This window comes from Pan troglodytes, chromosome 8, assembly GCF_028858775.2.
Source record: "Pan troglodytes isolate AG18354 chromosome 8, NHGRI_mPanTro3-v2.0_pri, whole genome shotgun sequence".
Classification (NCBI taxonomy): domain Eukaryota; kingdom Metazoa; phylum Chordata; class Mammalia; order Primates; family Hominidae; genus Pan; species Pan troglodytes.
Window position 1 is genome coordinate 113,097,541 of NC_072406.2, and position 12,125 is coordinate 113,109,665.

At 60.4% G+C, this 12,125-nt stretch overlaps 2 protein-coding genes across 13 annotated transcripts in view; one reads left to right on the forward strand and one right to left on the reverse strand.

The window, feature by feature from the left end:
• On the forward strand, positions 1 to 10,940 carry LZTS2 (leucine zipper tumor suppressor 2). 10 transcript variants are annotated; one of them, XM_001169360.7, is made up of 5 exons: positions 1 to 318; positions 5,619 to 6,068; positions 6,629 to 7,288; positions 8,569 to 8,826; positions 9,590 to 10,940. In XM_001169360.7, exons 2-5 carry the CDS (start codon positions 5,661 to 5,663, stop codon positions 10,271 to 10,273), a joined length of 2,010 nt encoding a protein of 669 aa, XP_001169360.3. In that variant the 5' UTR covers positions 1 to 318; positions 5,619 to 5,660; the 3' UTR covers positions 10,274 to 10,940. The 10 variants fall into 10 exon arrangements, with proteins under 10 accessions (XP_001169360.3, XP_054515847.2, XP_009457380.3 ...); XM_009459105.5 differs by lacking the exon at positions 1 to 318 and adding an exon at positions 1,334 to 1,493; XM_054659870.2 differs by lacking the exon at positions 1 to 318 and adding an exon at positions 1,764 to 2,021.
• PDZD7 (PDZ domain containing 7) overlaps positions 10,785 to 12,125 on the reverse strand; it is a 23,500-nt gene continuing 22,159 nt past the window's right edge. For all 3 annotated transcript variants that reach the window (XR_010146679.1, XM_016919141.4, XM_016919144.4), the window contains one exon: positions 10,785 to 11,954. Coding sequence is in view for 2 of the 3 variants with exons in the window: in XM_016919141.4 (XP_016774630.4) it covers positions 11,571 to 11,954 (384 nt within the window). In the remaining variant the exon portion in view is untranslated. The remainder of the gene's footprint in view (positions 11,955 to 12,125) is intronic.

Here is a 12,125-nt window from a genome sequence, read left to right on the forward strand (position 1 = left end):
AAGCTGTGAAGTCAGAGGCCAGAGGGGCAGCCTCGGCCACCGTCGAGTCACTCTTGGGCTGGGCACTGGGTCGGCTGCTGGTGGAGTGCGGGGCAGACCACTCCCCTCCCTGGGTGGGGGGCGCGGCCTGAGCCGCCCCGCCCCGCCCCGCTCCACCAGGTCGGGCCAGGCGGGCGCCGGGAGCTGGGAGCCGGGAGCCCAGAGTTCGGAACCTAGAGTTCGGAGCGGGCTAGGGAGCCGGCGTTGTCGCGGCGAGGAGGTGGGCGCGCTGGAGCAGGAGCGGGGCCGGAACTGGAGCCGAGGCGCAGGTGGCGCTGGGTGAGTGGTGGGGCGGCGGAGGTGCAGGAACTCCCGCCTCCCGCACATCCCCGCTCCTGAACGAACTTTCCGCTTCTAGGGAAGCTAGGGGTTGGGGTGAGGAGGGGGGTCCGCACTTGGTGGGGCCCCCGCGAAGAGTCCGAACAGGGAAGTGACACGAAAACGCACGCCGACGGGCCCCACACACGCGTGCACAGACCCACGCCCGCACTTGGGACACGCGAACACACATGCACTCGGAAAGGACGCGCCCAGTTGGCCACCCTTGCACTCCCAGGGACAGCGCCAGCCGGCCCGCGCGGACCCACAGCGGGCAGGGCACTCTGCGGTCGCGTATTGGGTGCGGGAAAGGGGCAGCCCTGTGACTACCGACGGGGGCGGGCCGGGTGGGACGCACCCGGAGGTTCCTGCTTCCTGGCCTCCCGCAGGTGAAGACCAAGACGTAAACAGGCGCCGAGCACGTGACAGCTCCGCAGACCAGTGGCCTGTGCCCCCAACCCCACCACGGGGCGGAAATCCACCCTAGTCCGGGGCGCGTTTGCTTGGTCCCAGGCCGGACGGCGTTCCATTCTCCGCCTGGAGCGGGGTTATCCCTCTCCCGGGAACCGGAGCACAGCGCCCCCTGGAGCCGGGGCGGAGCAGGAGGGCCCGGCTGCTGGGCAGGGCTGGGGTTAACTCGGGCTCCTGGACGTCCTTCTCCCCAGCACATTCTTGGTGTCTGCATCCCTGAAGATTTCGGAGACAGGCCCTTGATGGCAGTGGACAGCTGCCCCCGCCTGTTACCGCCAGCCCAGAGAGCAGCTGCCTGAGCGCCTGCGGGTCCCTTTCCTACCCTCACCTCCACTCCTTGCGGGAGTCGGAGTCTCCTCCCCCCAGAAAATGCATGAGTGTAAACGCTCCCTCAATACCAGAGTGGGCCTGCCCCCCTAGAAAAAGGAGGACGAGCCCCTCCCCCCAGGGAATGAGGGAGTGGGCAGTAGCCCGATGCCTCCTCCTCGCCCCACCCCCTACCCCTACACACACGCTGAGCCCAGCTGCCGCCTGAGCTGGGCAGGCTGCCAGAAAGAGGAGGAGGCTCTCGGTGCCCCAGGAGGCAGGGATCAGGGCAAGGCCAGAGGAGGGGGCTCTGCTGGGGAGAGGGGCTCAGTCTGTTCTTGTGAGGCTGAGGGTCTGGGGTGAGTCAGGGTGGCTGGGCTGTGTTTCCCTTTCCAGGGAAAAAGAAAGAAAAACAACCCTGTCCATGGAGCTAAAAATAGAGCTGAGAGCCGGCCAGGGCTGTGGCCTGGAAGGGGGGGGATGCTCCTTCCTGGGGCCCGGGCGAGCTCTGGCAGGCCTTGGCCCTGCGGGGGAGGGGGTGGTTAGGGGAGAAAGGCTGTCTTTGCCCAGGGATGCAGGCATCAGCTGACCTGACCGGGTCACCGAGACCCCTAGGGGAAAGGCTGTGCGGTAGAATATTTGTGAAGCACGGCGTGTAAGAAGTTGTCTGTGTGAGTGACTGTGAATAGAGGCTGTCAATGCGTGAAAGATGGTTAGGAGACTAAGTGCACTTGAGACTGTGACTGGGTGCGAAGGACTGCGGATTGTTGTGGAAGCCTGTGCCCAACAGGCCTGTGACACCGTGTCTGTGTGTGAGTTGGACTGGAAGATTATGGAAAGAAGGAACGCGGACCCACGTGACGGCTGAGACTGCTTGTGGCTGCGTGGTGAGGCTGCATGTGGGAAAGGTCGTGTGGGTGTTAGGGAGACTGTATTGTGTGCGAGAAGGTGAGACTACTTGACCCTGAGGAAGTGGAATATTGTCTGCCGTGAGGCTGGTGTAGGTTTGGGCTGTAGGCTTGCACCGGTTCGCCCCAGTGATTGTTGGGGAGCCAGGGGCCGCTCCTCTCCGATAAATGACCTCTCTCTTAGCAAGTGATCCCGAGGGGAGTCTGGGGAGCACGCGGTCGCGCCAGAGGCCGGCCTGGGTTCGCGGGGAAAAGGGCACCGTGCCGGGGAGTGGGGCAGGGCCCGCGTGTGGGGGGCGGCTGGGTGTGTTCTCCGAGCCGGCCGCCAGGTGGCGTCGCCTCCGCGAAGCCCAGGTTGCCGCCTCCAACCCGCCGTGGGGCAGGCGCGGATCGAGCCTCGGCCTCCTACTCGGGCTAGGGCGCGGGGTCCCGGCACCGGAGAGTGGGGGACGGCCGGCCATCGGCCTCTCGCTTGGGACTCTGAGGCTGAGAGCGTGTCAGGGAAGCTTCGCCTGGAGAAGCGGAGGGGGAGGGGCGGCCGCCGCCGCGCCGTGGCCCTTTGTGCTGGAACAATGACCAGCTGCCGCTGGCCCCGGGGCCCCGGCTGGGGTTGAGGGTGACCACCGCCGCCGCCGCGTCGAGCCGAACCGAGCCCCCAGATACGCAGTCACAGGGCGTCGGAGGGAGGGCTCCCGACTGCCGCCGAGCAGCCCCTACGTGCGCCCCGGCGGATTCGCGTGACGCGGGTGCCTGCGCGTGTCCGCGCCCCGGGGCGGAGACGCCCCTCGGACCCTCCCCTGCGCGGTGCCGCCCACTCGCACCGGGCGGGGGCTGGCCAGGGCCGGGGGCGCCGCGGAGGCGGAGGCGGAGGCGGAGGCGGGGCTGGGCCGGGCAGCTCCGAGTGGCGGCGCGCGGGCCAGGGCCGGGGCCGGGGCCGGGGCCGGGGCCGGAGCCGGGGCCGGGCGGCGCGCCTGTGGAGCGCTGGGGGCGGCCTGGGGCTGAGCATGGAGCAGCGCGGCGGAGGTGAGGGGGGGCCGGGTCTGGGAGGCGGCCTGGGGAGCCCCCAACTTCTGCGCGGTGGAATCCAGCGGGGGGACGGCGTTCCCCAGTCGCCCCCACTTTCTGGAAGCGGGGCTGGACTCTGGAGAATGGGTCAGGGGCTCCTGGCTTCCCGCCGCAGAATGGGAACTCGTGATCGCAGACTTGACCCCGCTTGACTGGTCCTTGGAGTTTGGGTGGGAGGGAGACTTTCCCCAACTCTTCAGATCCGTCTCCGGCCCTGAACCAGCTCCAGCCCTCTGCTCTCCTCAGCCCACTAAAAGGGGGGTGCTCCTGGGTCAGAGTGATTGCTCAGGGAGTGCTGGGGAGAATGAGGGGTTCCCATCTCCCACAGCCACAAACGCATTTCTCAAAATGGAGCCTCCACTTGCCCCTCCTTCTCTTTCGGGCTCCAAGAGCGGGAGCCGGCCTGGCTGGGCCTGGCTTTCCAGACTCCTGGCTCTGGCTCCCTGGATGTGTGGCTCTCAGGGCCCGGCTCTGTGGCACTTTGGACTTATGGGCCCTCGGCTCCGTGGGGTTGGGGGGCCCTGGCTCACTGGGTCCCGCTGGCTGTCCCCTTGTCGGCCTGACCCTCGGGCCTCTCCGAGTCTTTGTCTCTTTGGGGTCCCTGTCTTTCTCTGAGCCTGTCTCCTTCCTTCAATTTTCACTTTCTCCGTGCTCGCTGAAGTGGGGAAATGCAACAGAGGTGCCAGCCCCCTTGGCCCCCTAAGAAGTCCCTTCCCCACTGTTCACTCCACACCCTGGAGTGGGCCCAGAGAGGGGAGGGGAGGGGGTTCTCTATCTGCTCTGCTGGGGGCTGGGGTGTGTGGGGTGGTCTGAGCCCCAGCCCTACAGACGGGCCTGTGGTCACTCCCTGCTCCTGGACTACCCCTCCCCCAGCTCCCCGCAGCTCCTGCCCCAGCGTGGACACCTCTTCCTGGTTCGCAGTGTCTTTTGACTTGGGTGGGAAGGAGGGCGGTGGATTTAATGGAGGGCATGCGAGAAAGAAGGGGAACAGATCAGGCAAAGGAGTTAGATAATGTCCCACCTCTCCCCACACGCCGAAGAGAGAAGGAAACAGGCTCCCCCCACCAACGGGCCCTCAAGCCACCCAGGCTCCCACCATTCTCATACCTGCGTGCCCACGTTCACAGGCTCCCCTGCACACCCTGGTGCACTCACCTTCCTAGTCACACACAAACACAGGAGCTCACACATAAACTCATGAACTTACTGACAAGTCTGTCCAGGCACCGTCTCTCCCGCACACCACAAATTCACTTGTTAGATCCGCATTTATAACTTTCACAGGCTTTCTAATGACCCCTGATCCACATACTCTTGTAAGATATACACATGTGAATTCACACATGAACTCATATGTATGTGAATGAACTGATACATCAAACATGCATAGACTCACATGATGTTTTCACACACATTTTCATACACACGTGTTCATTTTCATGCTCCTGTGCATGTAGTCACACAACAAATAACTAAATGCACACACTCCTACTCCCAGTGCAATTCTCTGTCCACTTCTTGGCCCCGCTCTGCATGATGACTTCAGCAGATGCCTAAGTCCTGGTCATCAGCGGCCTCGGGACTGGGACTAGGGAGGGGGTTCCGGGTGGAGGCTTGCAGCTGCTTCCAGGAAGGAGCAGAGCCTGGGGAGGTGGAGCCCTCTTGCCTGGGCTCTGTGGAAGTGAGGTTTTGGAGCAGCCTCCAGAGGTGAAGGCGGGGCATCTACCTTCCTCCCCTCAGGGTTAGTTTGGGGACCTTCTGAAGCTGTAGGGTTTTAGAGAGGTTGGCAGTGGGGCAGAGCCTGTGGAGGCTCCTTCAGGCCTTCAGGCCTCACCGATTGGGTGTGCAGAGGCTAGGAGTTGTCACGGAAACTGGTATGAGCCTGCACCCACCTCTGGGAGGCAGGAGACCCCAAAGGACACCTGTGGACTCCCTAAGAGCCGCTGGTTTCTTATTTAGCCAGATCGACAGAGAGGCAGTTTAGCCGCCTCTCTGTCTGAGAGAAACTGAGGCCCAGCAGAGGGAGGCAGGGCACTGCCTGGCCTTGGCTCTTTGTTCCCTAATTACCATCTGAGGTGCTGATTGCACCCCTGAGGTACCTCTGCCCAAACTGCCCTGTAATGAGGCCACCTGGCTGAGAGGACCAGGGACCTGTGCTTCAAGCTGGTAGAGAAGGCCCCTCCCTCACCTGAGTCCTGGCCTCTGTGGAGGATGCAGGATTGGGCTTGGGCCTGGGTCTTTGCTGCCAGGTGGCCCTGCGGTAATCATCCAGGCCTCCCATGCCTCTCAGCATCTCTGCTGAGTGAATTCACTCCTCAGCCCTGTTCAGACCAGCATTGGGCAGTGTGGTCTGGGGCCCAGGGGGAATTGAGATTCATTCCAGCGCTTGAAGGGGGAGTCTTGGTGGGGATCAGGGCTTGTTACTGATGTCAAGGAGGTGTTTGGTCAGGATCAGTGGGTCAGGAGGGGTCTCAAGGTGGAGGGACTCTGACGCCACTGCCCTGCTTACAGGTCGCCTGCGAGGCCGCTGGCCAGGCCTGAGCCTCTGCCACCATGGCCATTGTGCAGACTCTGCCAGTGCCACTGGAGCCTGCTCCTGAAGCTGCCACTGCCCCACAAGCTCCAGTCATGGGTAGTGTGAGCAGCCTTATCTCAGGCCGGCCCTGTCCCGGGGGGCCAGCTCCTCCCCGCCACCACGGCCCTCCTGGGCCCACCTTCTTCCGCCAGCAGGATGGCCTGCTACGGGGTGGCTATGAGGCACAGGAGCCGCTGTGCCCAGCTGTGCCCCCTAGGAAGGCTGTCCCTGTCACCAGCTTCACCTACATCAATGAGGACTTCCGGACAGAGTCACCCCCCAGCCCAAGCAGTGATGTTGAGGATGCCCAAGAGCAGCGGGCACACAATGCCCACCTCCGCGGCCCACCACCGAAGCTCATCCCTGTCTCCGGAAAGCTGGAGAAGGTGAGGACCGGCTCTTCCTTGTGGGCCTGGGTAGAACGGGAGTCCTCGCTTGGGAAACTGGAATTTAGAAGCTTATATAGAGGAAAGAGTGTGGGCTCCAGATTCACCAGACCTGGGTCCTAATCCCAGCTCTCTCTCATTCTGGATGTGTGACCTCAGGGAAGTCACTTAACCTGAGCCTCAGTTTCTAGAACTGACATGAAGGTCAAATAATGTATAGCATAGTGCCTAGCACGTAGCATGTATGCAGTAAGTGCTAGTTGCTTACGTTCTGGTTATTCTGCACCAGTTATACGTTTGACTTTGGGCAAGGCCTTTAACCTTGCTGAGCCTCCATTTCCTCATCTGTAATATGGGGATAGTGATCATATTTAGACAATGGAGATAAACCTTTCAAATTGCTTGACACAAAGCTGACACTGGTGGCCACCTCCACCAGTGGCCGCAATTGTTATGAATATATGGGCACTGGGGACCCAAGATGGGAGGGCAGGGAGTGTCATAAGGGCTCTGCAAGATTGGGCAGCTCATCTCCAGTGTCACATGGCACCTCATTTCAGAACATGGAGAAGATCCTGATCCGCCCAACAGCCTTCAAGCCAGTGCTGCCCAAACCTCGAGGGGCTCCGTCCCTGCCTAGCTTCATGGGTCCTCGGGCCACCGGGCTGTCTGGGAGCCAGGGCAGCCTGACGCAGCTGTTTGGGGGCCCTGCCTCCTCCTCCTCTTCTTCCTCCTCCTCTTCAGCTGCTGACAAACCCCTGGCATTTAGTGGCTGGGCCAGTGGCTGCCCATCAGGGACGCTATCCGACTCTGGCCGAAACTCACTGTCCAGCCTGCCCACCTACAGCACCGGAGGTGCCGAGCCAACCACCAGCTCCCCAGGCGGGCACCTGCCTTCCCATGGCTCTGGGCGAGGGGCACTGCCTGGGCCAGGCCGAGGGGTCCCTACTGGGCCCTCCCACTCAGACAGTGGCCGGTCCTCCTCCAGCAAGAGCACAGGCTCCCTGGGGGGCCGTGTGGCTGGGGGGCTTTTGGGCAGTGGTACTCGGGCCTCCCCTGACAGCAGCTCCTGTGGGGAGCGCTCACCACCACCCCCGCCTCCACCTCCTTCGGACGAGGCCCTGCTGCACTGTGTCCTGGAAGGAAAGCTCCGAGACCGGGAGGCAGAGCTTCAGCAGCTGCGGGACAGTCTGGACGAGAATGAGGCTACCATGTGCCAGGTGTGGTCAGAGGCAATGATGGGGAAGGGGCATGGCAGGACATCCCAAGGCCCTGGGATGCAAGCAGCATTTCCATTTTGGCAGGGAACGGGGGTTGGGTAGTTGTAGTTGTGACCCCCCTGCCCTCCCCACCAGTTGTCTGGTTTAATGCGTGGAGTAGCCAGGTGTGGTGGCTCACATCTGTAATCCCAGCACTTTGGGAGGCCGAGGTGGGCGGATTGCTTGAGCTCGGGAGTTTGAGACCAACCTGGGTAACATGGGGAAACCCCATTTCTACTAAAAATAAATTAGCTAAGTGTGGTGGCATGTACCTGTAGTCCCAGCTACTTGGGAGGCTGAGGTGGGCGGATCACTTGAGCCCAGGAGGAGGAGGTTACATTCCACCATTGCACTCCAGCCTGGGCGACAGAGCAAGACTCTATCTCAAAACAAAAAACAAAACTTGTGGGGTGGAAAGGAGTCAGAGTGCATGGATTCAAACCTCCCACTGCCAAATACTAGTTTTTGGGCTTGAGCAAGTTGCTTAACTTTACTCAGCCTTTATTTATTCATCTATATTAGGGATATTTCTAGCTTCATGGGATTATTATGAGGATTAAATAAGGCAAAAGGTATAAAGTGATTAGACTAATGCCTGGTACCTAGGAAGTGCTATATAAATGCTTGCCTTTTTTTAATTTTTTATTATTTTTTATTTTTAGTAGAGACAGAGTTTCCACCATGTTGGCCAAGCTGGTCGCGAACCCCTGGCCTCAAGTGATTCACCTGCCTCGGCCTCCCAAAGTGTTGGGATTACAGGCGTGAGCCACTGCACCCGGCCAAGTGCTTGCTTTTTTTATTTTCTGAGACAAGGTCTCATTCTGTCACCCAGGCTAGAGAGCAGTGGTGCAATTTCAGCTCCCTATAGCCTCAACCCCCTGGGCTCAAGCAGTCCTCTCACCCCAGCCTCCCAAGTAGCTGAGACTACAGGCGCATGCCACCACACCAAGCTAATTTTTGTTGTTTGGAGAGGCAGGGTTTTGCTGTGTTGCCTAGGCTGGTCTCGAACTCCGGAGCTTAAGTGATCCACCCACCTCGCGTGAGCCACCGAGCCCGGTCTGCTTGCTCTTGTGTTTGTTTCTATGATCATCATAAAAGCAGTTAGTATTGTTGTTGCAATTACTATTGTTGTTTAATGGAATCCACCCTTCCTGAGCCCTCGGAAGTGGGCCGCCAGAGCAGACACTGAGTGGGGAGTTGGGAAAACTGCCCAGGAGCCAGGTCTCTCTTCTCGCCTGCAGGCATACGAGGAGCGGCAGCGGCACTGGCAGCGAGAGCGTGAGGCCCTGCGAGAGGACTGTGCGGCCCAGGCACAGCGGGCACAGCGGGCCCAACAGCTGCTGCAGCTGCAGGTGTTCCAGCTGCAGCAGGAGAAGCGGCAATTGCAGGACGACTTCGCACAGCTGCTGCAGGAGCGCGAACAGCTGGAGCGGCGCTGTGCCACCTTGGAGCGGGAGCAGCGGGAGCTCGGGCCGAGGCTTGAGGAGACCAAGTGGGAGGTGGGCCAGACCAGGAGGGGCAGGGAGCAGGGTCACACAGGGAGAAACCCTGGAAAAAGGGGCCCAGCCCCACCCTCCCTCAGCCTGCCACCCCCAGAGGTCCTCCCCTTCCTCACCTCCGTGAGATGAGGTTCCCCTCTGTCCCTTTCTGGGAGGGGGGTCTCCTTGTTGGCCTTGTCTAGTGGCACGTAGCCACGCTTCCAGCCAGTAGTAAGAATGTGGTGCTTGTGGTGTGGAGGCACTGTTCTAAGCATGTTACATGGAACAGATCATTTTATCCTTATAACAACACTGAGGGGGCTACCATTAGTCTCCCCATTTTAGAGATGAGTAAACTGAGGCCCATAAAGGCTGAAGCCCCAAATCTGAACCCAGGCAGTCTGGCTCCAATATCTGAGCTCTTAACTAAGTCACTGTAGTAGCTCTCCAGCAGGCACCTGGGCACTGCCCTCCATTGTCCCCACTCCTGCAGCACTTGCCAGGACCCAGTCCCCAGTCTCCAGGGCTTGGTGGTACTTGCAGTGTCTTGTGATGCTTTGAAGACACCAGCTTTGAAGCAAAAAGTTCTAGGTCTGCTTTCCACTTAAGCCACATCTTAACTGTATGACCTTGGACATGTCACTAGACTTGCTTTAGTGTCTCCATCTGTAAAATGGGGATAAAGATGGACTCTTCTCTCCCAAATGCCCAGCATGATGTGCAGGGCCTGTCCCCCCCAGGAGAACCTGTCTCACCATCCTTCCCCACTTCCTCCCACCCCCAGGTGTGCCAGAAATCAGGCGAGATCTCCCTGCTGAAGCAGCAGCTGAAAGAGTCTCAGGCAGAGCTGGTGCAGAAGGGCAGCGAGCTGGTGGCCCTGCGGGTGGCGCTGCGGGAGGCCCGTGCTACGCTGCGGGTCAGTGAGGGCCGTGCGCGGGGTCTACAGGAGGCCGCCCGAGCTCGGGAGCTGGAGCTGGAAGCCTGTTCCCAGGAGCTGCAGCGACACCGCCAGGAAGCTGAGCAGCTGCGGGAGAAAGCTGGGCAGTTGGATGCTGAGGCGGCCGGACTCCGGGAGCCCCCTGTGCCACCTGCCACCGCTGACCCATTCCTCCTGGCAGAGAGTGATGAGGCCAAAGTGCAGCGGGCAGCAGCCGGGGTTGGGGGCAGCTTGCGGGCCCAGGTGGAGCGGTTGCGGGTGGAGCTGCAGCGGGAGCGGCGGCGGGGTGAGGAGCAGCGGGACAGCTTTGAGGGGGAGCGGCTGGCCTGGCAGGCAGAGAAGGAGCAGGTGATCCGCTACCAGAAGCAGCTGCAGCACAACTACATCCAGATGTACCGGCGCAACCGGCAGCTAGAGCAGGAGCTGCAGCAGCTCAGCCTGGAGCTGGAGGCCCGGGAGCTCGCTGACCTGGGCCTGGCCGAGCAGGCCCCCTGCATCTGCCTGGAGGAGATCACTGCTACTGAGATCTAGGGCCCTCGGCAAGCAGCTCTGTAGGGAGCTCTGTCAGAGGGGCAGCAGCTGCAGATCCACTTAGGCCCCAGGGTCCACGGATGGCCCCAAAGGCTGAGGGCCCCAAAGCCACTTGTCTCCTAGGATCCAGGCCTCTGGGCTTCTGCCAAGAACTCAGGGTGGCCCTATGACTTGGAGGAGCAAGATCAGACCGCTCGAAGGTCCCCGTGTTCACTGTTACCCAGAGGCTCCTGTTACTACCCACTTCATTCCCCACCGCTGCCAGTGCCACTGCCAACCCTGTTCACAGGCGCTTCCAGCCCACTCCAGCCAGGGGAGCAGGGAAGAAGAAGGGGCTCCCTCCTCTTCACATTCCCCCCGACCCCAAAGCCAGAGAAAGCCAGATGGCACCAGCTGCTCCGGATGTGCCTGCCCACATTGGGGGACAGGGCCGGGCCTGGGCTCGGTTCCCAGGTTTGAGCTCTGCAGCCTCTCTCCTGGAGTGAGGGGGCTGAAGTCAGACCAAAGGAAGAACTCAGAAATGTCTTGTTTATTTGTGTTTGTGACCAAGCAGCCTCTCCCTTCACCCAGGTTTATGGCCTCGTTTTCACTTGTATATTTTTCACACTGTAAATTTCTTGTACAAACCCAAAGAAAAAATTAAAAAAAAAATTTTTTTGTTTAAAAATAATGTGAATGTGCCGGATAAAGAGTACAGGAACTTGTTTGACCCACACCCCCCCCCCATTTGCTGGCTATTCTCCCCCTCATAGAGCTTTCTTGGGGAGAAAAGGTGATGGAGGAAGGACAAATCCAGTAGAATGTCTGAGGTCTTAGTGGACCCCAACGTGAAATGATCTCTCAGGATTTCAGGGACTAGAAAAGCCTTTCATCCGTTTCCTTGCACAGAATGCTGCTTGGGGTTGAGGAATGGATGCATTGACCCCTTCAGGGCCCTGTCTGAGAGTCTGTGTCCCTGGAGGCTTGGGCAACTCATAAGGGACAGCATGTGAGAAAGTGCACACCAATCCCAAGCTCCAGACCTTGGCTTTCTCACCCCCTTTCCTGGCTTGGGAGGTTGGGGAGCAGTGAGTGCAGGTGACACAGGCTGCCCACTAGCACCTTGTCCTTGGACACTAAGGCAGAGCCTTAATGACAGCTGAGGAGGGAAGAAAGTGGAAAGATGTGAGGCACCAGTGTGGCACTGGGAGGAGGCAGGGTGGGCAGGAGCTGGAGAGTCCTGAAGAAGTTGGTAGGAGAGGTCCTGGGGATAACGGGATGCTGGAGTCAGTGGGTGAATCTGAGGTTAGGGGGAGGGTCATGGGATGCGTGGGGAGGGTGCAGGCTTAGAATCAGGAGTCTGGAGGGCTGGGGAGGGGGCTGGGCTGGGAGTCGGCTGGAGGAGCCTGGCATCAGTGGGAGGAGTCTGGGGATTGGTGGGAGGTTCTGGGAGCCAGTGGGCAGGAACTGGAGCAGCATCAAGGGGTTGGTGGGCAGGCAAGTGGTCAGCAGGAAGGCCCCCATCAGTAAGGGCTGATGAGTCAGAGGGTGAGGGCCGTGGGCTGGGCCCGGGGACCCTGACCACAAGCTCCATGGGCTCCCGGGCCTTGTTTCGATAAGCCCGACGGATGGTGTCTACTGCACGCTGGTGGGTCACCTGCTCCAGATTCTCTCCGTCCACTGCCACAAGCTCGAAGCCAGCCTAGGATGGGGTGAGAGAGTCACATGCCTCCCTCCTCATGTCACCCTGCATCAGCCCCCAACCTGAAGGCAGCATCTTCTCACCTCCACCCATGAGGACACTCCTCCCCCATCTGGGTGGAGGGGATGGACAATGAGACTTTTGTGCCTGCAGTTGTTGGGGGTAGGGTGG